Raw genomic sequence first — 20,890 nt, 5'->3', positions numbered from 1 at the left:
CCCAAGGCCCCACATGAGCTAGGTGAGCGCTCTACCGCTGAGCCACAATCCCAGCCCCCCCAAATGCTTTTAATACTTCAAGTAACCAACTCCAAATTTATTTATTTTGCAAGTGGGGAATTTTTCTACTGGGCTTTCTGTAAAAATATTCTAAACATTTTTCCTGTCTCCACAAACAAATGCTAATTCTATTTTTCTCCCTAGATTCTCTCTTGGGAAGGATTGCAGGAAAGAAAAGGATTGTGAATCTTCCTATTAAGAAGTCTAAGAAGGGCTGGAGTTGTGGCTCAGTGGTAGAGCACTTGCCTTGCTTGTGTGAGGCTCTGGGTTCCATCCTCAGTACCACATAAAAACAAATAAATAAAATGAAGGGATTGTGTCTATCTCCAACTTAAAAAAAAAAAAAGGCTAAGAAAATCAGTCTCAATCCTTTGCAAGTTTATATTCAAGAAGATCACACTCTCCCAGGCTCCCAGGAAATAAAATGCACTTGGCAAACCCGAAAAGAAAACAAAAACTTTGCTTCAAAAACATATTTGGCAAGATCTTGGATGGTTTGTGGATTTGTGTGCTTTAGACTAGTTATGTGAGAGCAAGTGCAAATGAGCACACGTGTGTAAGTGCATGTGTGTGTGTGTTTGTGCATTTGTGTGTGCATGCCTGTGTTCCTGCATGAATGTGTGGGTGTGTGGGTGTGTATGGGTGTGTGTGTGTGTGTGGCACATGGCACTTGACATCAGTATGCAAAGTCTGTGGTGGTGATCTACTGACTATGGATATATCAGAATTAGGGAAGCAAAGATTTTGCCTCTCAACCCAGTCCCCAACCCCTGTTTAGTGTTTTCTAACAGGAGGCCACCCCCCTTGCCACTCCCTAGCTTTCATTTTCTGTCAGTAAATGAAACAGCCAGCTTTGGTTTGCGGGAAGTCAGATGACCTTTTTCCTCTTCTGGCTTGGCTCTCCTTGCCCTGGGGTGGACACTATGGACCCACAGATGGCTCTCCTTTATCTGCTGCTCCTGGGCCCAGGTAGGAGGCAGGGGAGGGGGATGGTGGGCTCTGCAGGAAAGCCAGTCCCCCCAGGCTGAGACCAGTCCCACAATGAAAGGGATGGTCTTTTGTTTCCCTTTTTCTCATCTGTGCTTTTCTTCTTTCCCCTCTCATTGTCTGTGTGTTCCCACACCCACAGGCCTGGCAGCTACCGTTCCTTCGTGTCCTCAGAACGTGAACATCTCTGGTGGCACTTTCACCCTCAGCCATGGCTGGGCACCCGGGAGCCTCCTTACCTACTCCTGCCCCCAGGGCAGTTACCCAGTCCCTACATCACGACTGTGCAAGAGCAGTGGACGGTGGCAGACACCAGGATCCCCAAGATCTACCCGGCTCACTAAGGCTGTCTGCAGACGTGAGGCTCCCCCTGGGCTTTGCCCAGCATGCCCTGGCCAAGGGCCAGCCCAGAACTTCTATTTATGAGTTGCTCAGGATAGGCTGACCCTGATTAGGCGGTGTAGAGGGCTGGCCAGGCGGCTCTTGCAGAGGGCCCTCCAAAATACTTGGAAAATGTCAATTATCCACAGTAAGGAATTCAGGACAGGTTTTAATGGAGACGTGGGGTACCAAAGATAGGGATGACTTTTTATGTACAATTGATTGTGTGGTGGTGATCATTCTGAATGGCTGCTGAATGGTCCCAGGGTCTCCTGACATCTGAGAATCCCAGGAAAGGGGCCGGAGTGACCATGACCCACAGTGGGCTGAGGGAAGTAACTATCAATCAATTAAGTTGTACTGTGTAAAATTGTCAGTATTCAACCAGTTATCTTAAAAAGTAATTTCATCTCTGTCCACCTACTTTCTCAAAAAAAGTGTGTGTGTGTGTGTGTGTGTGTGTGTGTGTATGAGAGAGAGAGAGAGAGAGAGAGAGAGAGAGAGAGAGAGAGAGAGAGAGAGAGAGAGAGAGAAGAGAGAGAAGAAAGAAGAGAGAAGAGAGAAGAGAGGGGAAAGGGAAGTGATATACTGGGAATTGAACCCAGGAGCACTCCATCACTGAACTACATCCCAGCCCCTTTTATCTTTTATCTTGAGTCAGGGTCTTGCTAAGTTACCGAGGCTGGCCTCCTGCTTCAGTCTCTCCAGTTGCTGGGATTGATCATGTTCAACTCTTTCAGTGTTTTGACAACCAGTTGATCATTCTTCTGTGTCCCAGAAGAATATCACTCACTTGATGTCCAGCCCAGGTGTCAGCCATCCACCCCTGTCTCCTCCACTTTTCTCCCTCCAGCTGTTCGCTGTCCAGCTCCTGTTACCTTTGAGAATGGTGTGTTTACTCCACGGCTGGGGTCCCACCCTGTGGGTGGCAACCTGAGTTTCATATGTGAGAACGGCTTCACACTGCGGGGCTCACCTGTGCGGCACTGTCGTCCCAATGGCATGTGGGATGGGGAGACGGCCGTGTGTGACAATGGGGGTGAGTAGTCTGACAGGGAGGGGGAGTGTGGAGGCCAGATGTGCCCAGGGAACCTCTGTTGGGGCCTGGTGTTCTAGACCGAAGAATATTCCTGGAATTGGGTAAGTTGAGATCCACAGGTCACCCATCACTGGTCTGCAGGGTGCCTGGCCCTTGGAAGTTGGTACTAAACTTCAGCTCCAACACAATGGCTCCACATACTCTGTCCATCTTTTCTAAATGCCTCAAGGCAACACTTAGTATTTGGGCCCCAGGAAGTATTGCCCGGAAAACATGATTGGAGAGAGTTAAGTATTGTGCTTAAGTGCCTTGCCTTCAGAGCCAGATTAGGATATTCCAAGCCCAGATCTTAACAGTCTTTGGGCAGGTTATATAACCTCTTCATGCCTCAGTTTTCACATCTATCAAATGGCAGTAGTAAGAGTACTGATCTCATAGGATTTCCATGTGAGTTAAATGAGTTAATATTTTAAGCACCTAGAATAGCTGGAACTTGATAAACACCACATACACTTTTTTTTTTTAGTTGTAGGTCACAATACCTTTATTTTATTTATTTATGTGGTGCTGAGGATTGAACCCAGTGCCCCATGCATGCAAAGCAAGCACTCTACCAGTGAGCCTCAACCCCAGCCCCATCACATATACTTTTTTTTTAAGTTGTCGATTTATTATTTATTTATTTATATGTGATACTGAGAATTGAACCCAGTATCTCACACATGCTAGGCAAGTGCTCTACCACTGAGCTGAAACCCCAGTCCCCCACCACATATACTTTTGTCATGGCTCTTACTGCCCCTGTGAATAGTGAGTGGCTCTGCTTGGCAGAAGTAGGACTTCCAGGATTACTCTGAGCCACAGCTGCCTGTGGCTTTCCATAACACAGAAGACAACACCTACCAGGCAGCTCCCTACTTCTGCCCTGCCCTGGAATTTTCCCCAAATAGGCTTTTTTTTTTTTTTTGGTACTAGGGAGTAAATCCAGGAGTACTTAACCACTGGCCACACCCCCACCCATTTTTTGTATTTTATTTAGAGACAGGGCCTCACTGAGTTACTTAGAACCTTGCTAAGTTGCTGAGGCTGGCTTTGAACTCACGATCCTCCTGCCTTAGCCTCCAGAGCCACTGGGATTACAGGTGTGCCCCATCATGCTCGGCCCCAAACAGCCATTTATTCAAATATAAATTTAATTTATTTAAAAATGTCCCTAGGTGCTGGGGAGTGAACCCAGTGGCTTCACACATGCTGGGCAAGCAGCTGTCCTCACACTACATCTTCTCTGGGGTTCTGGGTAGACACAGGTGAGGCCTGGGTTGGAACTAGGACGCTCCAGCTGGCAACTGAGGCTGCCAAATTCTAAACCCTTCACCCTACTTAATGTTCTTCAAACTCACCCTGGTCTCACAGTTCTGTTTTCTCCCAAGGGACCCTTGCAGCTCTGAAGGTCTCTAGAGGAGCCTGGAGGGAGGGGTTGGTGGCTTGCTCATCTCTGTCTTTTTTATTCACTTGCAGCTGGCCACTGCCCCAACCCAGGCATTTCAGTGGGCGCAGTGCGGACGGGCTCCCGCTTTGGCCTTGGGGACAAGGTCAGCTATCGCTGCTCCTCAAATCTGGTGCTGACAGGGTCATCAGAGAGGGAGTGCCTGGGCAATGGGGTCTGGAGTGGGACAGAGCCCATCTGCCGTCGTGAGTAGCCATGCTGCCCTCCTGGGACTCCTGACCCCCCTGGCCCCTCCTGAGACTCCTGACACCCCTTGGCTGACCTCCAGGTGGTTCTTCCCACAGAACCCTATTCTTATGACTTTCCTGAGGATGTGGCCCCTGCCCTGTCCATCTCCTTGTCCCATGTGCTTGGAGCCACCAATCCCACCCAGAAGAAGAAGGGTGAGTGTTTTGAGGACCGGGTAGCAGGGGATGTTCCTGGGTGGAACAGGTCGGGGAGGGAAGCCTCCTGTGACTCAGTGACTGAAGGGGAGGCAGGGAGGCTGGACTCTCTCACCAAGAGCACAGGAGGGAGTGCGCATCTGAATCTCCCCTTGCACATTTCTCCAGAAAACCTGGGCCGTAAAATCCAGATCCAGCGCTCTGGTCACCTGAACTTCTACCTGCTCCTGGATGCCTCTCAGAGTGTGTCGAAAGATGATTTTGAGATCTTCAAGAAGAGTGCTTTCCTCATGGTGGACAGGGTCAGGAACTAGGAGTTTACAGGCTGAGAAGTCCTTCTTGGCTCTCTCACAGCCTGTCTCCTTCTAGATGTCCTCCAAGATTATATTCATGCCATGCAGGAATCATAAATTCAATTCACACGATCATTTTTAAAATTCCACAAATCCCTTTGGGGCACCTACTATGGGTCAGGCACCATGTTGGGTGCTGGGAGATAACAAAGATGAACAAGGCTGTGAGGTCTTCTCCCCAGAAATTCATTATCTAGAGCAGTGGTATCCACAGAGGGGTAACAAAATAATCCATGGGGGTGAGGCAGAAAATTACTGATGTCTCTGTTGAATAATCTTAATTAAATTAATGATATTTAATAATTTTCTCTTAAAACTTCAATATTTTGTGCAGTTTTAAAAATGTGTATATTTGAATAGTTCAATCCTTTATAATTTATAAATGGGCCCAATGGCTTGTAATCCTGCTACTCAAGAAGCTGAGGCAGGATGATTGTGAGTTCAAGGCCAGCCTGGGCAATTTAGCAAGACTCTTTCTCAAAACAAAACAAGGATGTAGCTTAGTGGTAGAATGCCTCTGGTTCAATCCCCAGGATTCCCCCCACACACATAATCATAAATATATACACCTGTATTGAGGTATGTGTCCAAAATGTTTTTATTTTATTTATTTTTTTGATACCAGAGATTTTTTTTGGTACTGGGATTGAACACAGGGGCCCTCAACCACTGAGCCACATCCCCAGCCCTATTTTGTATTTTATTTAGAGACTGGGACTCACTGAGTTGCTTAGTGCCTCACTTTTTCTGAGGCTGGCTTTGAACTCTTAGTCTTCCTGCCTCAGCCTTCTGAGCCACGGGGATTGCAGGCATGCATCTCTGTGCCTGGCCTCCAAAATGTTTTTGCTGACAGGAAGCATCACCAGAAGAGTTCGGATGCCACTGGTTTCAGTTCTTTGGTTCCTTGCCAGCCCTTTCTTTTGTATTATGCTTTTCACAGTAATTCGTGTAAATAGGTGGTTTTTCGCTTTCAGCTACATTTTTTATTATCTATTTTTTTTTAGTTGTAGATGGACACAATACCTTTATTTTACTTATTTGCTTTTATGTGGTGCTGAGGATCAAATACAGTGCCCTACACATGTGAGGCAAGTGCTCTACCACTAAACCACAACCCCAGCCCTCAGCTACATTTTTGACTTTATTAAATTGTTGTTGCTGCTGCTGGGGATTGAATCTAGGGCTAAGCACACTTACCTGCACACCCCAGCCATTTTTTAAAGAGGGTTTCTTTACGTCTTCTGTAGAGTTTCTCTTAGGACTTAGAGTATATAATTAAATGGTGAGGTGATAAAATATACCAGTTGGAGAAATGACCTCAGAGTCATTTCCTAATGACTAATAAGGCCAAATCATTTATTTTTTAATGGAAAAAAAATATATATATATACTGGGGATTGAACCCTGGGGATATATCTCCAGTCCTTTTTATTTTTTATTTTGAAACAGGGTCTTACTAAGTTGCTGAGGGTCTTGCTAAATTGTTGAGACTGACTTCAAACTTGTGATCCTCCTGCCTCAGCCTCCTGAGTCATTGGGATTACAGGTGGGCACCACTATGCCTGGCCAGACTCAAATCCTAATGCCACCTCTACTAGTGGTGTGATCCAGGATGAGGTAATAAGCCTCCGTTTCCTAATCTATGAAATAGGGAGCATCAGGTCCCTCACTGATTTGATGTGAGGATGAGATGAGGAGCGAGTATGTTAAAGAGAATAGATGCTTGTTTTCCTGGCTTCTTCCTAGCTGCAGTTGCTTGCACCTGTCAGTCTTGGTGCAGGTTCTCTGCCTCTGTGAGGGCCTCTTACTTATTCTTTTACTATATCCCCTTTGGTTTCCAGACTTCTCATTCCTCCTCTCACCTGCCCTCCTCAGCTTTTCAGCTTCGAGGTCAATGTCAGCGTTGCCATCATCACATTTGCCTCACGGCCCAAAACCATCATGTCTATCCTGAGTGACAAATCCAGGGATGTGACTGAAGTGCTCTACAGTCTGCAAAATGCTAACTATAAAGGTATGGCTGTCATCAAATGAGGGCTGCCAGAGAGGAGAGGTCAGTACCTGTAGGTAGAGTCCGGAGAGTGAGGTCTCTTGGGGCCCTGGAGTCCTAAGGCTCTGGGGTATCTTCCAAGTCCAGGGTCACGGTGGAGGAGTCCCAGCTTCCCCTGGCTCATGGCTTACCCTGAAGTGCTGTTAATCTAAACGAATGGTACAGATATTGGTTTTCAACTCCTTCTAGAGGGCCATGCTGTGTGGTTGAATTTCATAGCTCAGCACGGTAGTCTCCCATCATTATCCACCCACACGCTGTGTAAAGAAAAATGATGAAACAATCCAAGTTCTTTGGAAACTCCATCCCTGAATCTTGGAACCTTACAGTGGTCTTGGATGCAGTGAGCATTCTAGGTAGAAAGACGGAACATTTGAACAGGCAACGATGTCAAATCATTAAAGGTCTGAGTTTATCAAAGCCTATTGATAACTTACGTTTCCGGAGGTTGTGAAAGAGTGATTCCTCACTCCCAGGTGGAGGTGGGAAGTTTCTAAGACAGTCTTTCGTTTTGGCATGTTCCAGATCATGAGAATGGAACTGGGACCAATATCTATGAAGCTCTAAATAGTGTCTACATCATGATGAATAACCAAATGCAACGCCTTGGCATAGTAACATCGGCCTGGAAGGAAATCAGACATGCCATCATCATTCTGACAGATGGTGGGTACTGCCATCTTTGTGAGGGGGTCTGGAATAGTGAAAGGGGCATCAATGTAGGGTCAGAAGACCTTTTGCATTCTGTTCCCCCCTTGGCCACTTCAGACCTCAGTTTCTTTCCTTTCCTTTTTTTTTTTTTAAATACTTTCCATAGTAAAAGTGTTTTGAGGGGACAAGTTGAACCACAATGCAGTTGAACCAATGTAATGTTTTGTAAATTTTCATGCAATCCTTGTTCAGGGGTCATGATAATCTTTGTTATCATCCTGATTTTTTTTTTCTTTCTGGTACCAGGGTTTGAAGCCAGGGGGTGCTTAACCACTGAGCCACATCCCCAGACATTCTAATTTTTTATTTTGAGACAGGGTCTTTCTAAATTGCTTAGAGTCTTGCTAAATTTCTGAGGCTGGCCTCAAACTTGTGATCCTCTTACCTCCGCCTCCTGAGCTGCTGGGGTTACAGGCATGTGCCACCATGCCTGGCTTCATTCTGATTTTAATGTATGTGCTGCTGAAACTATAATGAGCCTCAGTTTCTTTCTATAAGATAGAAATAGTGTTATTTTTCAAAAAATATTTTTAATTTAGTTGTACACATTTATTTTGTTTATTTATTTTTATGTGGTGTTTAGGTTCGAACCCAGGGCCTTGCACATGCTAGGTGAGCGCTCTACCGTTGAGCCACAACCCCAGCCCCGAAATAGTGTTATTGATGATGATTGTAACAACAATGAGGATAATGATAACTACTCTCCTTTCCTTACATAATTTTTTTGGACAGACACTTGAGTAGTATGTATAAAAGCATTCTATGATTAGAACATGTCAGTTCATGTTACCACCTGGAGGTAACCTGGTGCTCGATGGTGGAGATGTGGTTCTTGAACATGAACACAAGGAGCTGTCTGTATTGGATCTGGCCTCTACCATTTATATATATATATATACACACACTTTATTAAATTGTTGTTGCTGCTGCTGGGTACTGAACCTAGAATATATATATATATATATATAATATATATATTATAGTTGTAGGACACAATACCTTTATTTTTATTTTATTTATTTACTTTTATGTGGTGCTGAGGATCAAACCCAGTGCCTCACCTGTGCAAGGCAGGTTGTCTACCACTGAGCCACAATCCCAGCCCTGTCATTTATATCTTGATTTTGTCCAAATTACATAGCCCCTCCAGGACTTGGTTTTCTCATCTATGAAATAAGGATATCCATACTTCCTGGGGTTTCATGAGAAGTAAATGAGAAAGAGTATATGAAGCTCCTGGCCCAGTGCCTAGAATATAGACAATTTCAGGAAACAAAATATTTTGAAATGGTTTTGTTAAGGTTTCCAGGCTGAATGCTTCTTCATGCTTCTGGGGCTCGCAGATGGACAATTCTTTCCCTTCTCTGTTCTAGGAAAGTCCAACATGGGTGGTTCTCCCAAGCCAGCAATTGACAACATCAAAGAGATTGTGGATATCAAACAGAACAGGAATGACTATCTAGGTAAGCCTCTGCCTTCACCCACCCACCCAATCTGTGCTGCCCTGTGGACAGTATGGGATCCTTAGCCAGAGTTCCAGTGGGTCTTGGCTCTGGCCCAGAGACACACAGTTTTCTCTCTGTTGTTTTGTTTGAGGGTAGCTGAGTATCACATGGAAGAGGGGAGGTGATATGCCCCTGGTCCCCACCTTGGTTTCACTTTTGGTGGGCTGGGATTGTGGGCAGTTTCTTCATCTATAAAAGGGGAGCAGTACTAGGACCTCCCTCATAGGCCAAGAGAAGACGCTCAGGCAAGTTTTGCCTAGCATAGAGAACTGCCATTGTCATCATTGGTGTGGTCATCACCATTGTCTCAAGTTTCAGGAAACTTTCCAGGAAGAAGGATCCTGGATTCCTCTAGACTCTCTCTGCTGTTTCTCTTTTAGCAATATAGACAGCTAACCAAGGTTTAGCAATTGCAGTCTATGAAGGAAAAGTTTCTCAGGTTCAGAGTAAACACAAATTGTACTGACCTTTGACCTGAAAAAGACTTTGGAGAGAGACACTCAGAGAGGGCCAGCTGGTTTTGTTTTTGTTTTTTTCTGTTTCTTTCTTTCTTTTCCCTTTTTTTTTTTTTTTTTTGTACTGGGGTGCTTATCCACTGAGCCACTTCCCCAGCTCTTTTTATATTTTATTTAGGGACAGGCTCTCACTAAGTTGCTTAGGGCCTCACTAAGTTGCTGAGTCTGGCTTTGAACTTGTGATCCTCCTGCCTCAGCCTTCCAAGCAGGGATTACAGGCACGTGCTATCATACTTTGCTTAAAACTGGCCCAGTTTTAAAACTCCAAATTCATTTCCTTCCTCTTTAGCCTCTGAACCAGAGTCAGATGCTCAAAAAACACCTTAATAGCTGTGTGCAGTGGCACACGCTACTTGGGAGGTTGAGGCAGGAGACTAGAAAGTTGGAGGCCAGCCTGGAAAATTTAATAAGACCCTGTCTCAAAATACAAAAATAAAAAATGGGGTTGGGGAGCTGGGATTGTGGCTCAGTTGGCACATGTGAGGCATTGGGTTTGATCCTCAGCACCACATAAAAATAAATAGATAAAATAAAGGCATTGTGTCCATCTATAACTAAAAAAAATATATTTTAAAAAATGTGAATAGTCCAAGTTGACATGTACTGTGATTTAAAAAAACAACAACAACAAAAACAAAAATGAGTGGGGATGTAGCTCAGTGGTAGAACATTTGTTTGGCAACAGCAAGGACCCTGGGTTCCATCCTCAGCACTGTGAAAGCAAGCAAACAAACAAATGGAAGCAGGAAACTGAAGGAATAGAGCTGAAGAAATAATTTTGTGGCTCTGCTATGCTTCTGTCCTGGGCATTGCTGATTGCTTCTGAGATTTCCCTCTGTCTTCCTGAGCTCCTTGATCCTTTTACACCAAAAGGGTGCAGAGAGTGGAAGCAGATGGACTCTGAGGGCCACCACAGGCTGATTCTTCCAGGGATCCCTACTCCTAGGCCAGAACTGGCAGCTGTGTGGGTCCAGGGCCTCCAGTGTGAAGAGATGGCTTTAGGCCCTTCTCCTACAGCCTACTTTTCCAGAGGAAGACTATATCTGAAGCTCTGTCTCTGTGCTATGTTTATGAGTCTCTTTCATTCAGTCATTCATTTTAAAGTCTTTACTGAGAAACTCTCCTGAGCCAGGCACCATCCTGGGTGCTTGACAGACAAAAATGCCTGCTTGCACAGGACCGCCATTCCAGAGAGGACAACGTATATTAGTTTCCTAGGGCTGCTGTAACAAACTGCCCCAAACTTGGGTGGCTTGAAACACAAATTTATTCTTCCACAGTTCTGGAGGTCAGAAGTCTGAAATCACAGTGTGGCAAGGGCCAGCCTCCCTTTAAAGGCTGTAGGGAAGAATCCTTACATGCCTCTTCTAGTTTCTGGGAGCCCCAGGCATTCCTTGGCTTGTAGCAGCATAACCCAATCTTTACTTCTGTCCTTACTTAGCCTTCTTTCCTGTGTAATCTCTGTATCATTACATGGTGTCCTGCTATTTGTGTGTTTGTTTCCAAAGTTCCTTATTATTTTTATTTATTAAACATTTTTTTTTGCGTTGCTCAGGATTGAACGCAGGGCCTCATACATGCTAAGCAGGTGCCCTACCACTTAGCTACACTGACAGCCCTTGCCTTTAGATTATGACCCACTTTAATCTAGTATGATCTCATCTTAACTTGATTAATTCTGTAAAGACCATTTTTCTGGACCACCTCTATCAGGTCCACTCTTGGCCTATGAGAGCTTTCTCTTCTTACTTGAATAAATTCTACTCTTTACACTCAAAAAAAAAAGAAATAAAAGAAAAAAGAAAGAAAGGAAGAAAAAGAATTACTAAGGATGTAACAGTACCAAGAAAAAGAAAAAATAATAAGACCTTGTTTCCAATTAAGACCCCATCCATGGGTCCTGAGGGTTAAGACTTGAATATATCCTTTGGAGAACATGATTCTACCCACATTAGGTGATACTCAGGATAAATAAGGAATCCATATAGCATGCAGCTTGTAGCATGACATGATATGAATGAGGCAGAGAGGGAATGGGAGGGCCTGGGGCATTGAAGTTTTAGACATTGAAGGTACATTTGTGCTAAGACTTAAACAGGTGTGAAAGTGAACCATGAGAATATCTGGGGAGAATGACCCAGATGAGGTGAAGCTGGTGCAGAGGGTTGGAGGTGAGAGAGCGTCTGCAGATTTAAGAAACTTCAAGGGTTGTGGTTGTGGTTCAGTGGCAAAGAAGAACCAGGGGATCTGGGAGTTCTATGGTGATGATATAGTCTTGCAGATGTTGGCCCAGAAAGTGAAAATGTCCACCCATGCTCCTGCAAGGCACTGGGTTTGATCCTCAGCACCACATAAAATAAGTAAAATAAAGATATTGTGTCCAACTACAGCCAGAAAGCTTTTTTTTTTTTTTTTTAAGAAACTTCAAGAAGGCTGTGCTGGAAGAGTGAGGGGCAGGGAGTGCTAGGAAACAGACAGGTGGCAGGGGTGAGGGAGGCTTGGATACAGCTCATGTAGATCTTTGTTGCCATAGTAGTTCAGATTCCAGCATTCTCTCTCACGGGATAGCCCCTCAGCCACAGGATTGGTGACTTCCCTCCTCCCCATCAGACATCTATGCCATCGGGGTGGGCAAGCTGGATGTGGACTGGAAAGAATTGAATGAGCTGGGGTCCAAAAAGGACGGTGAGCGGCATGCCTTCATTCTGCAGGACCCACAGGCTCTGCACCAGGCTTTTGAACACATGCTGGGTGAGTGAGTTTTGTCTTCCTGGTGTTGGGGAGAATGGTGGGGAGACAGTGGGGGGCTCATATTGGGAACCTGGGCACAATACCCCTCCCTTGCCTCCTTCTCAACCTGATCCTCACACTCACAGATGTCTCCAAGTTCACAGACACCATCTGTGGGGTGGGGAACATGTCAGCTAATGCCTCCGACCAGGAAAGGACACCTTGGCATGTCACTATTAAGGTACCAGGAAAGAGGGGTGGGCTTGGATCCCAGAGTGAAAGCAGCTATAGGCCAGAGACACTGCAGTTTCTGAATATCACTTATTCCCTGCAGCCCAAGAACAACGAGGCCTGTCGGGGGGCTCTTGTCTCTGACCAGTGGGTTCTGACAGCAGCTCACTGCTTCCACAATGCTAAGGACCACTCCCTGTGGAGGGTCAACGTGGGTAAGGCAGGGGCTTCACCAAGTTCCTGACCCCAAGGCCAGAGCGCTGGTTACCCGTCCCCAGCCTCTGGCCCCTTCAGGAGCCCTGATTCAGCCTCATCTACCGTATCATTCCCAGGGGATCCCAACTCCCAGTGGGGCAAAGAATTCCTTATTGAGAAAGTCGAGATCTCCCCGGGATTTGATGTCTACGCAAAGAAGGACCAGGGGATACAGGAGTTCTATGGTGATGACATAGCCTTGCTGAAGTTGGCCCAGAAAGTGAAAATGTCCACCCATGCCAGGTGCTTGATCCTAGGACAGGAGGATGCCCTGCAGGGGAGAGTGCTCTGGGGAGCCCCAGGATACTGAGGATGGGCTGTATAACACTCACCCTTATCTCCAGGCCCATCTGCATTCCCTGCACAGTAGAGGCTAACATGGCTCTGCGGAGACCCCAACGTAGTACCTGCCAGGACCATGGTGAGTGCTGAGGTTTAGAGTTTGTAAAGAGCTGAGGCCAGAGCCTGGGGGGTGCCAACAGGGACTAGACTTCTGTCTCCAAGCCAGAAGTCTGACTGGTGGGTAAAGGGACCTACAATCAACACCCTCTTCTCTTTGATGGCAGAGACAGAACTTCTGAACCAACAGAGCATCCCTGCTCATTTTGTGGCCTTGAATGGGAGCAAACTGAACATTAACCTCAAGACAGGGGAAGAGGTGAGGGTCTTAGGTGTGGGGGGGTTCTGGGGTCCCACTCAAGCCAGATCACAGAATGGCGCTCTTCCTCCTCTAGCTCCGGCTGCTTTTTCCACCTCACTTAAGTCACCCCTCCTCCCAGGCTTAGTGTTCTGCCAAGTGTCCCTAGGCCACTCATTTCATTCTTCCTTCCTGCTCCACCTCTACTGCAGAGGTCAGACTGTATCAAGGTAGTCTCCCAAGACAAAAAAAAGTTCCCCAACTTGATGGATGTCAGTGAGGTGGTGACAGATCAGTTTCTATGCAGTGGGACCCAGGAGGATGACAATCCCTGTAAAGGTGAGCACCCCCCATGTCTGGATTTCCCAAGGAAGGGCCACAGTGTCCCTGTGGCCAGCATGCATGCCAGGACGCCAGCACCTGCCCTGGATGACACACTGTCTCTTGTTCATCTTGCTGGCAGGAGAATCTGGGGGAGCAGTTTTCCTTGAGCGGAGGTTCAGGTTTTTCCAGGTGGGTACAGGGAAGCTCACAAGGCTGTCTACAGGAACTCAGCCTAGCTGGGGCAGGGGTGGTGATGGTGGTGGTGGTGGTGAGGGAGGTCTCTGAAGGAACCATGGGAGTCAGGGCTCAGAGCTGGGGCTGTGGCATCTTTCTACTTCATTTTCCTTCCTTTCAGGTGGGCCTGGTGAGCTGGGGTCTCTACAACCCCTGTTTTGGTGCTACCAACAAAAACTCCCGCAAAAAGCCTCCCCATGGTACCCCACCACCCCGAGACTTCCACATTAACCTCTTCCGCCTACAACCCTGGCTGAGGCAGCATCTGGAGGGTGTTCTGAATTTCTTGCCCCTCTAATCATGGCCACCAATCCCTTGGCTATCTTGCCAGGATCTGCCTTCTCTCCTATCTCCTACCCCTGAACACCTACCCTCAGACCCTGTGGCCCATCCTCAATTCTAGCTGTGTGAATTCAGGAGCCCAGACACAGCAAGCACAAGCAGGAAGGTCCCCCGGGGTGCTGGCCAGTGTGTCTGCCCGCTGCATCTTCCCCTCCTGCTCCTGCTCAAATCCCTCCCCCTGGTAAACATAACGTGTTCCTTTCACTTTCACATGAAATTTCCCAGTTATGAAATTAATAAAAATTGATGATTTCCACATCTGTCTGTACCTCTGCCTGGGGGATGGGGAGGGCAGAATGATTCCAGGAAGGTCAGAGACCCTGCTGGACAAACAGCAGCTGGACTCTGCCCTATAACACAGTCAACAGGGGAACCAGCTGGGGGACTATTTCTGGTCTCTAGCTAGGGTGGTCTGGGATTGTTGGGGAGAACCTGGAAGCTGATATGAAGTGTCAAAGGGGAGAGTCCCAGACCTTGGGCAGCAAAGGGTGGGGCTTGTGTAGTTTCTGTTTCTTCAATTGGCAGCTCAGTGGGGCCCTCCTGCTTGAACATTCCCGGAAAGTGATGTGTATAGGGAAGGCTGGACAAGCTGCAGGTGCCAGAACAGATTGCATAAAAGGCTGGGGGTTGGTGGGGAAGGGAGTGCCACTAGACTTAGGTCTAGAGTTTCAGCTTGGACACTGAGCCAAGCAGGCACACAGAAGGAACCTGGAGAAGCCCTCCTGACCCCAGCTCGCCCACTTCTCTCCTGCCTTCTATCACCATGGGGTGCCATCTCAGCCCCCACCTCTGTCTGGTATCTTTGGTCTTGGGCCTCTTGCCTGGAGGTAAGAAAGGGTCACCCCCACCCTCCTGCTGCCCCCAGCATTCTTCCTTGACTTTGCAGGGCCGAGCTTCACCAGTATTTCTTTTCAGGTGTGAACACAATTCCATTGCTGGCCCAGCCCCAAGGCTCCTGCTCTCTGGAGGGGGTAGAGATCAAAGGTGGCTCCTTCCAACTTCTCCAAGAGGGCAAGACCCTGGAGTACATATGTCCCTCTGGCTTCTACCCATACCCTGTCCAGACACGCACCTGCAGATCCACAGGGTCCTGGAGTTCCCTAAAGACTCGAGACCAAAAGATTGTCAAGAAAGCAGAGTGCAGAGGTTAGAGGCAGTGAGAACAGGGATGTGCTGAGACAGGGGATGATGGGGCAGGTGGTAGCCAAGGTCAGCACGCCTTGGGTGAGATTAGAGCTGTGTTGAGGCCAGCAGCCCAACAGGTTTGGCTAAACAGGGTAAGGGGCAGCCCTAGGGGTGCAGGTAAAAATCTGGGAGGCAGAGGGGCTCACCTTCACTAAACATTTGCCCTGTATCTGGCAGCTGTGGCAGTGAAGAGAATGATCAGGAATTGGGAGCAGATCAGCAGACCAGGGACTTGCTGTTTCTCAGTGACAAGGTCTCTGAGAGCAAGAGGGATACCCTGAAGATAGCCCTTCTATCTTGATGACTTTTACTTGTCCTCCTCCCCAAAGCGATTTATTGCCCAAGACCTCAGGAATTTGAGAATGGGTACTACTGGCCCAGGTCTTCTTATTACAATGTGAGCGATGAGATCTCTTTCCAATGCTACCATGGATACATTCTCCGGGGCTCTGCCAATCGCACCTGCCAAGTAAATGGCCGATGGGATGGGCAAACAGCAATCTGCGATGATGGAGGTGAGAAGCCTGCCTGCTCCTGTTGACCACACTCTCTCCCTTACACATCCATCCCCAAGGAACAGGCATCACAACTGTTCTCTGACCTGCCCTCTCGGCCTCTGCAGCGGGGTACTGCCCAAACCCGGGCATTCCCATTGGCACGAGGAAGGTGGGAAGCCAGTACCGCCTTGAAGACACAGTCACTTACCACTGTAGCCGGGGGCTTACCCTGCGTGGCTCCCAACAGCGAAAATGCCAGGAAGGTGGATCTTGGAGTGGGACAGAGCCTTCCTGCCAAGGTGAGTCTTGACTTGGGCTCCCAGGTCAGATCCTACTCTCCAGTCCTAATGTTCCCACAGCAAGGCACTGTCTCCTTCTCTCTTCAACCCAGCTTCTCCTAACTTCTTCCAAACTCTGTAGAGCTTTCTTACTTCCAAGCCCTTCCCATCCTAGAAACACATCATCCTGTCTTTCTGGTCACTGTCCTTGACCCTTCAGCTATTTGACCTGAGTTCTGACCTTTCCCAGACACCTTCATGTATGACACCCCTCAAGAGGTGGCCGAAGCCTTCCTGTCTTCCCTGACAGAGACCATAGAAGGAGTTGATGCTGAAGACGGGCACAGCCCAGGTTTGAGCAGAGTTGGGAGGAAGAGCAGGGAATTGGGGGAGTTGCAGGAGAAACATGCATCCTGAAACCTGAGTCTCTCTGCTGGCATCCAGGGGAACAACAGAAGCGGAAGATTGTCCTGGATCCCTCAGGCTCCATGAACATATACCTGGTGCTGGATGGATCTGACAGCATTGGGACCGGCAACTTCACAGGGGCTAAGAGGTGTCTCGCCAACTTAATTGAGAAGGTGGAATCCCCTTCCCCTTGAATGTGGGGATCCTGACTGGACCTTGCTGCCCTTCCAGGACTAAGTTCCTTTGTGCTCCCCGTCTCTCTGAACCACAGCATCCCAGTAAAATCTCCAGGTCTTATTCTGTCCTTTCCTTTTAAGGTGAAGTGGTAATTTAATGCTTGACACAGCCTCCTCCATGAACTTCAGCCTGAGCTTCTTACTGTGGTCTTTCTGTCCTAAAAAAGGTGCTGAATTTTTCTAACTATAATATTGTACTTTCAATGCCATGACCTCTTACTCTTCTCACTCACAGATAGCAAGTTATGGGGTGAGGCCAAGATATGCTCTAGTGACATATGCCACAGAACCCAAAGTTGTGATCAGAGTGTCTGATCAAAAGAGCAGCGATGCAGACTGGGTCACAGAGAAACTCAACCAAATCAGTTACGAAGGTCAGAGGTTAAGAAAGGGAAGCTCTCAGGTTAACTGGGGGGTCAGAGAAGTCAGAAGCCTCAGAGATATTGTGGGGGAAGGGGTAGAGGGGGCAGGGGCGGGTACCATACATTGTAGTTAAAGATGGATGGCAGGGTTACTGGGTAATGGGGGTTAGTGGGGACATATTGGGTGCTGATAGGGCAATTTTATAGTCAAAGGGATGACAATCCATCAAGATGAAGGATGTGGGATCTCAGTTGTGATAGGCTCAAGGATGGCTTGGAAGACCAGGTGAGGTGATGACCTTTTCCCTTTCTACAGACCACAAATTGAAGACAGGGACTAATACCAAGAGGGCCCTCCAGGCAGTGTACAACATGATGAACTGGGCAGGAGATGTCCCCCCTGAAGGCTGGAACCGTACCCGCCACGTCATCATCCTGATGACTGATGGTCAGAAGGGACCTTTTTCCTACCCAGACTCCCCACCCTCAAATCTACATGTAACACTTGAGTTGGGGTCCTGAACACTGCTCATAGCTGGCTGTTGAGTTTTCCAATGACCCTTTTAAAGGTGGGATCCTTCTCCCCAAGGCCTTCTATGATCTGTCACCTCCATCCCATCTCCAACCTGCTACTCAGCCATGTGTGTTGTCACTGCCTTTCCCAATTAATGTTCTTTGATTCTTTTCCTCTCCTGCCCACATGGTCCTTGTCTTCTCTGCAGGCTTGTACAACATGGGTGGGGATCCAGTAACTATTATTGGTGAGATCCGGGACTTGCTGGACATTGGCAGGGATCGCAAAAACCCAAGGGAGGATTATTTGGGTGAGTGACCTGCCAAAGACCTAGCATCATGCTTTCTCAGGGCCTGGACCCTTACTCTGCCTTTTCCTTCCTTAGATGTATATGTGTTTGGGGTCGGGCCTCTGGTGGACGAAGTGAACATCAATGCTTTGGCTTCCAAGAAGGACAATGAGCGGCATGTGTTCAAAGTCAAGGACATGGAAAATCTGGAGGATGTTTTCTACCAAATGATTGGTAAGAATACACAAAAGCATAAGACGAATATTAGGAAACTCAGATCTCATCAAATTGCTCATTTCCCTCTACCTCCTCCTCCCTCCCTCCCTCCCTTCCTTTCTGGGGATAGAATCCAGGGCCTCACACATGCTAGACACGCATTCTACAACTGATACTTCCCGGACCTTGGAAACCTTTTCTTATTCCTCTATGTCACTATTCTTGTTTCCTGCCACTGTCCACTTCCTGATCTTAGAATTACAGCAACATCAGGACTTTCTACTTCATTTTACAAATGTGGTAATTGATACTAAGGGAAAGAAAGCTAGCAACAAAAGTGGGTCTGAAAACAGCAGGTCCCTGATTTGGTCCCAAGGCCTTTCACTACCCCAGTGTTTTCTTGTTTCCTAACATAACAAATGCTCTCAGCCTTTTTCTCTATGTGGGCTTCTGTTCCCCATAGACATGCAGGGTGGGGGGTGGGGATTCCTTCTGAAATGGCTGCTGCCACTTGGGGATGAAGGATGAAGGGTCTCTAGCTTTCAGCACTTTCCTTTCGGCTAGATGAAACCCAGACTCTGGGGCTCTGCGGCATGGTTTGGGAACACAGGAAAGGTACTGATTACCACAAGCAACCATGGCATGCCAAGATCTCAGTCACTGTAAGTACCATATCCTAGTAGGTACTTGTGGGAGGGAAGGTGGAAGGGGCAAAGAGGGCAGAGGAAGAACAAAATATGCACATCAGACTGGCTTTTCCCCCTTCACTGTTCTGTTCCCAGCGCCCTTTGAAGGGACATGAGAACTGTATGGGGGCTGTGGTGTCTGAGTACTTTGTGCTGACAGCGGCACACTGTTTCACTGTGGATGACCAAAAACACTCAATCAAGGTCAGCGTGGGTAAGGATGCAGCAGATGGGCCCTGAGCTCCGGCCATACCTCCCACTTCCTTGCCACCCTGAACTCTGCCCTTCCCTCTAAAAAGTTGGGGGTAGGGAAAACCAGAAGTCAGGATGACACTGGGTCAGAGTCAGGAGGCTGCCCTCTCTTCCCCCATCAGGAGGGAAGAGGCAGGACCTGGAGATAGAAGAAGTCCTATTTCACCCCAACTACAACATCAATGGGAAAAAGGAAAAAGGAATTTCTGAATTTTATGACTATGACGTTGCCTTGATCAAGCTCAAGAATAAACTGAAGTACAGCCAGACTCTTAGGTGAGAGAATCTGGGTCCCTGAGGAAAGGAGGCTGGGGAAGGTGGACTGGAGGACAGGGGTGCAGGGCAGGCCATTTGCTGCTCCTGACTGTCCTCACCTCTGTAACAGGCCCATTTGTCTGCCCTGCACCGAGGGAACAACTCGAGCTTTGCGACTCCCTCAGACAGCCACTTGCAAGCAACACAGTAAGGCATATTCTGGGATGGGACAAAGTTAAGACTCCAGGAGATGCGAGGGGGAGGTGTAGCAGGAGCAAATGATGCCTAGCTCAGGAAGGGCTTGAAGGACATCTGTTAAGACAGAAGCAATGGGGTGGGAGGGGAGAACTGGAGTAACCCAGTCTGTCCACCTGTTCAGAGGAAGAGCTGCTCCCTGTCAAGGATGTCAAAGCAATGTTTGTTTCTGAGGAAGAGAAAAAGCTGACTCGAAAGGAGGTTTACATCAAGAATGGGGATAAGGTGAGGAATGGGGAATCCTAAGGTCCTCTAGGCCTGACTTAAGTCGGCTTTGTTCATCATCCCTTTCTCCCCCATGCTCCCCTTTAGAAAGCCAGCTGTGAGAGAGATGCTCAATATGCTCCAGGCTATGATAAAGTCAAGGATATCTCAGAAGTTGTCACCCCTAGGTTCCTCTGCACTGGAGGGGTATATCCCTATGCTGATCCCAATACTTGCAAAGGTGAGAGGAGTCTGGTTCTTATAAGTTCCTGAGGCCCAATAGTCCTTTCCCTAAAGCTTCTCTCCTACAGGTGACTCTGGTGGTCCTCTGATTATTCACAAGAAAAGTCGCTTCATTCAAGTGAGTATTCCCCTTCCTATCTGTGGGGAGATGCTAAATGGTCAGCATGGACCCCAAAGCAGGAAAGCTCACTGAACGTAGCTGGTAATAGGACAGAGCCCGCCTAACCTTAGAGTTAGTCTCTGAACAGATCACTTTAGTGTTATGTGTCTGGCCTGCAAGGCAAGAACAGGGTTGAGCTGGATATCTAGTCTCATTCCCTTGGATCAGCTCAGATGCACTCGGGATAACCATGCTTCCTGACATTAGGATGAAACTCTACAAAATGATCCATAGCATCCCCTCACCTCTGCAGGTTGGTGTGATCAGCTGGGGAGTAGTGGATGTCTGCAAAGACCACAGACTGCAACAGCAGGTACCTGCTCACGCCCGGGACTTTCACGTCAATCTCTTCCAAGTGCTGCCCTGGCTCAAGGAGAAACTCAAAGATGAGGATCTGGGTTTTCTATGAGGGTTTTCCTGCTGGAAAGGGGCATGGGATCAAATTAAAACAGCTGCAATAATAACTGTGTTCCAGATCCTTGTGGGGTAAAGGAGCGGGGGATGTGTACTGACGATGTTAACAACTGAAAATATAATCTGACAGCCGTTTTTAAAGGCTTAACCCCAATCCCAAGTGCTGAAAAACCAGAGGCTGAGGAAGGTGTG

The 20,890-nt window shown here is 47.6% G+C and overlaps 2 protein-coding genes across 3 annotated transcripts; both read left to right on the top strand.

Annotated features, from left to right (window-relative positions):
• Positions 1–874: 874 nt before the first annotated feature.
• Positions 875–14,500, top strand: C2 (complement C2). 2 transcript variants are annotated; one of them, XM_005338969.5, is made up of 18 exons: positions 882–1,029; positions 1,190–1,405; positions 2,282–2,467; positions 3,986–4,159; positions 4,259–4,357; positions 4,526–4,659; positions 6,586–6,724; positions 7,286–7,426; positions 8,845–8,934; positions 12,102–12,242; positions 12,368–12,462; positions 12,556–12,667; positions 12,785–12,950; positions 13,052–13,128; positions 13,274–13,365; positions 13,557–13,683; positions 13,808–13,857; positions 14,024–14,500. In XM_005338969.5, exons 1-18 carry the CDS (start codon positions 933–935, stop codon positions 14,198–14,200), a joined length of 2,313 nt encoding a protein of 770 aa, XP_005339026.2. In that variant the 5' UTR covers positions 882–932; the 3' UTR covers positions 14,201–14,500. The 2 variants fall into 2 exon arrangements, with proteins under 2 accessions (XP_040138345.1, XP_005339026.2); XM_040282411.2 differs by lacking the exons at positions 13,557–13,683; positions 14,024–14,500 and having other exon boundaries at positions 875–1,029; positions 13,715–13,831.
• A 360-nt stretch (positions 14,501–14,860) lies between these two features.
• Positions 14,861–20,748, top strand: Cfb (complement factor B). The gene is made up of 18 exons (XM_005338965.5): positions 14,861–15,071; positions 15,160–15,390; positions 15,759–15,944; positions 16,052–16,225; positions 16,455–16,556; positions 16,649–16,785; positions 17,084–17,222; positions 17,527–17,658; positions 17,933–18,034; positions 18,110–18,247; positions 18,794–18,891; positions 19,012–19,129; positions 19,290–19,443; positions 19,553–19,629; positions 19,802–19,902; positions 19,990–20,122; positions 20,193–20,242; positions 20,538–20,748. Exons 1-18 carry the CDS (start codon positions 15,008–15,010, stop codon positions 20,691–20,693), a joined length of 2,292 nt encoding a protein of 763 aa, XP_005339022.1. The 5' UTR covers positions 14,861–15,007; the 3' UTR covers positions 20,694–20,748.
• The last annotated feature ends 142 nt before the right edge of the window (positions 20,749–20,890 follow it).

The sequence above is a fragment of the Ictidomys tridecemlineatus genome, chromosome 8, assembly GCF_052094955.1.
Source record: "Ictidomys tridecemlineatus isolate mIctTri1 chromosome 8, mIctTri1.hap1, whole genome shotgun sequence".
NCBI lineage: Eukaryota > Metazoa > Chordata > Mammalia > Rodentia > Sciuridae > Ictidomys > Ictidomys tridecemlineatus.
The sequence above is the reverse complement of the archived record's forward strand: the minus strand, read 5'-3'. Positions and strand labels throughout refer to the sequence as shown.

What these genes read in the sequence shown, in the direction of transcription:
- C2 (XM_005338969.5), top strand. Translation starts at nt 933, where the DNA reads ATGACCTTTTTCCTCTTCTGGCTTGGCTCTCCTTGCCCTGGGGTGGAC. An exon ending in CACTAAGGCTGTCTGCAGAC is followed by an intron (nt 1,406 to 2,281) that starts GTGAGGCTCCCC and finishes TTCTCCCTCCAG; the next exon opens with CTGTTCGCTGTCCAGCTCCT. An exon ending in GGATGACAATCCCTGTAAAG is followed by an intron (nt 13,684 to 13,807) that starts GTGAGCACCCCC and finishes TCTTGCTGGCAG; the next exon opens with GAGAATCTGGGGGAGCAGTT.
- Cfb (XM_005338965.5), top strand. Translation starts at nt 15,008, where the DNA reads ATGGGGTGCCATCTCAGCCCCCACCTCTGTCTGGTATCTTTGGTCTTG. An exon ending in CAACCAAATCAGTTACGAAG is followed by an intron (nt 17,223 to 17,526) that starts GTCAGAGGTTAA and finishes CCCTTTCTACAG; the next exon opens with ACCACAAATTGAAGACAGGG. An exon ending in TGATCCCAATACTTGCAAAG is followed by an intron (nt 20,123 to 20,192) that starts GTGAGAGGAGTC and finishes TCTCTCCTACAG; the next exon opens with GTGACTCTGGTGGTCCTCTG.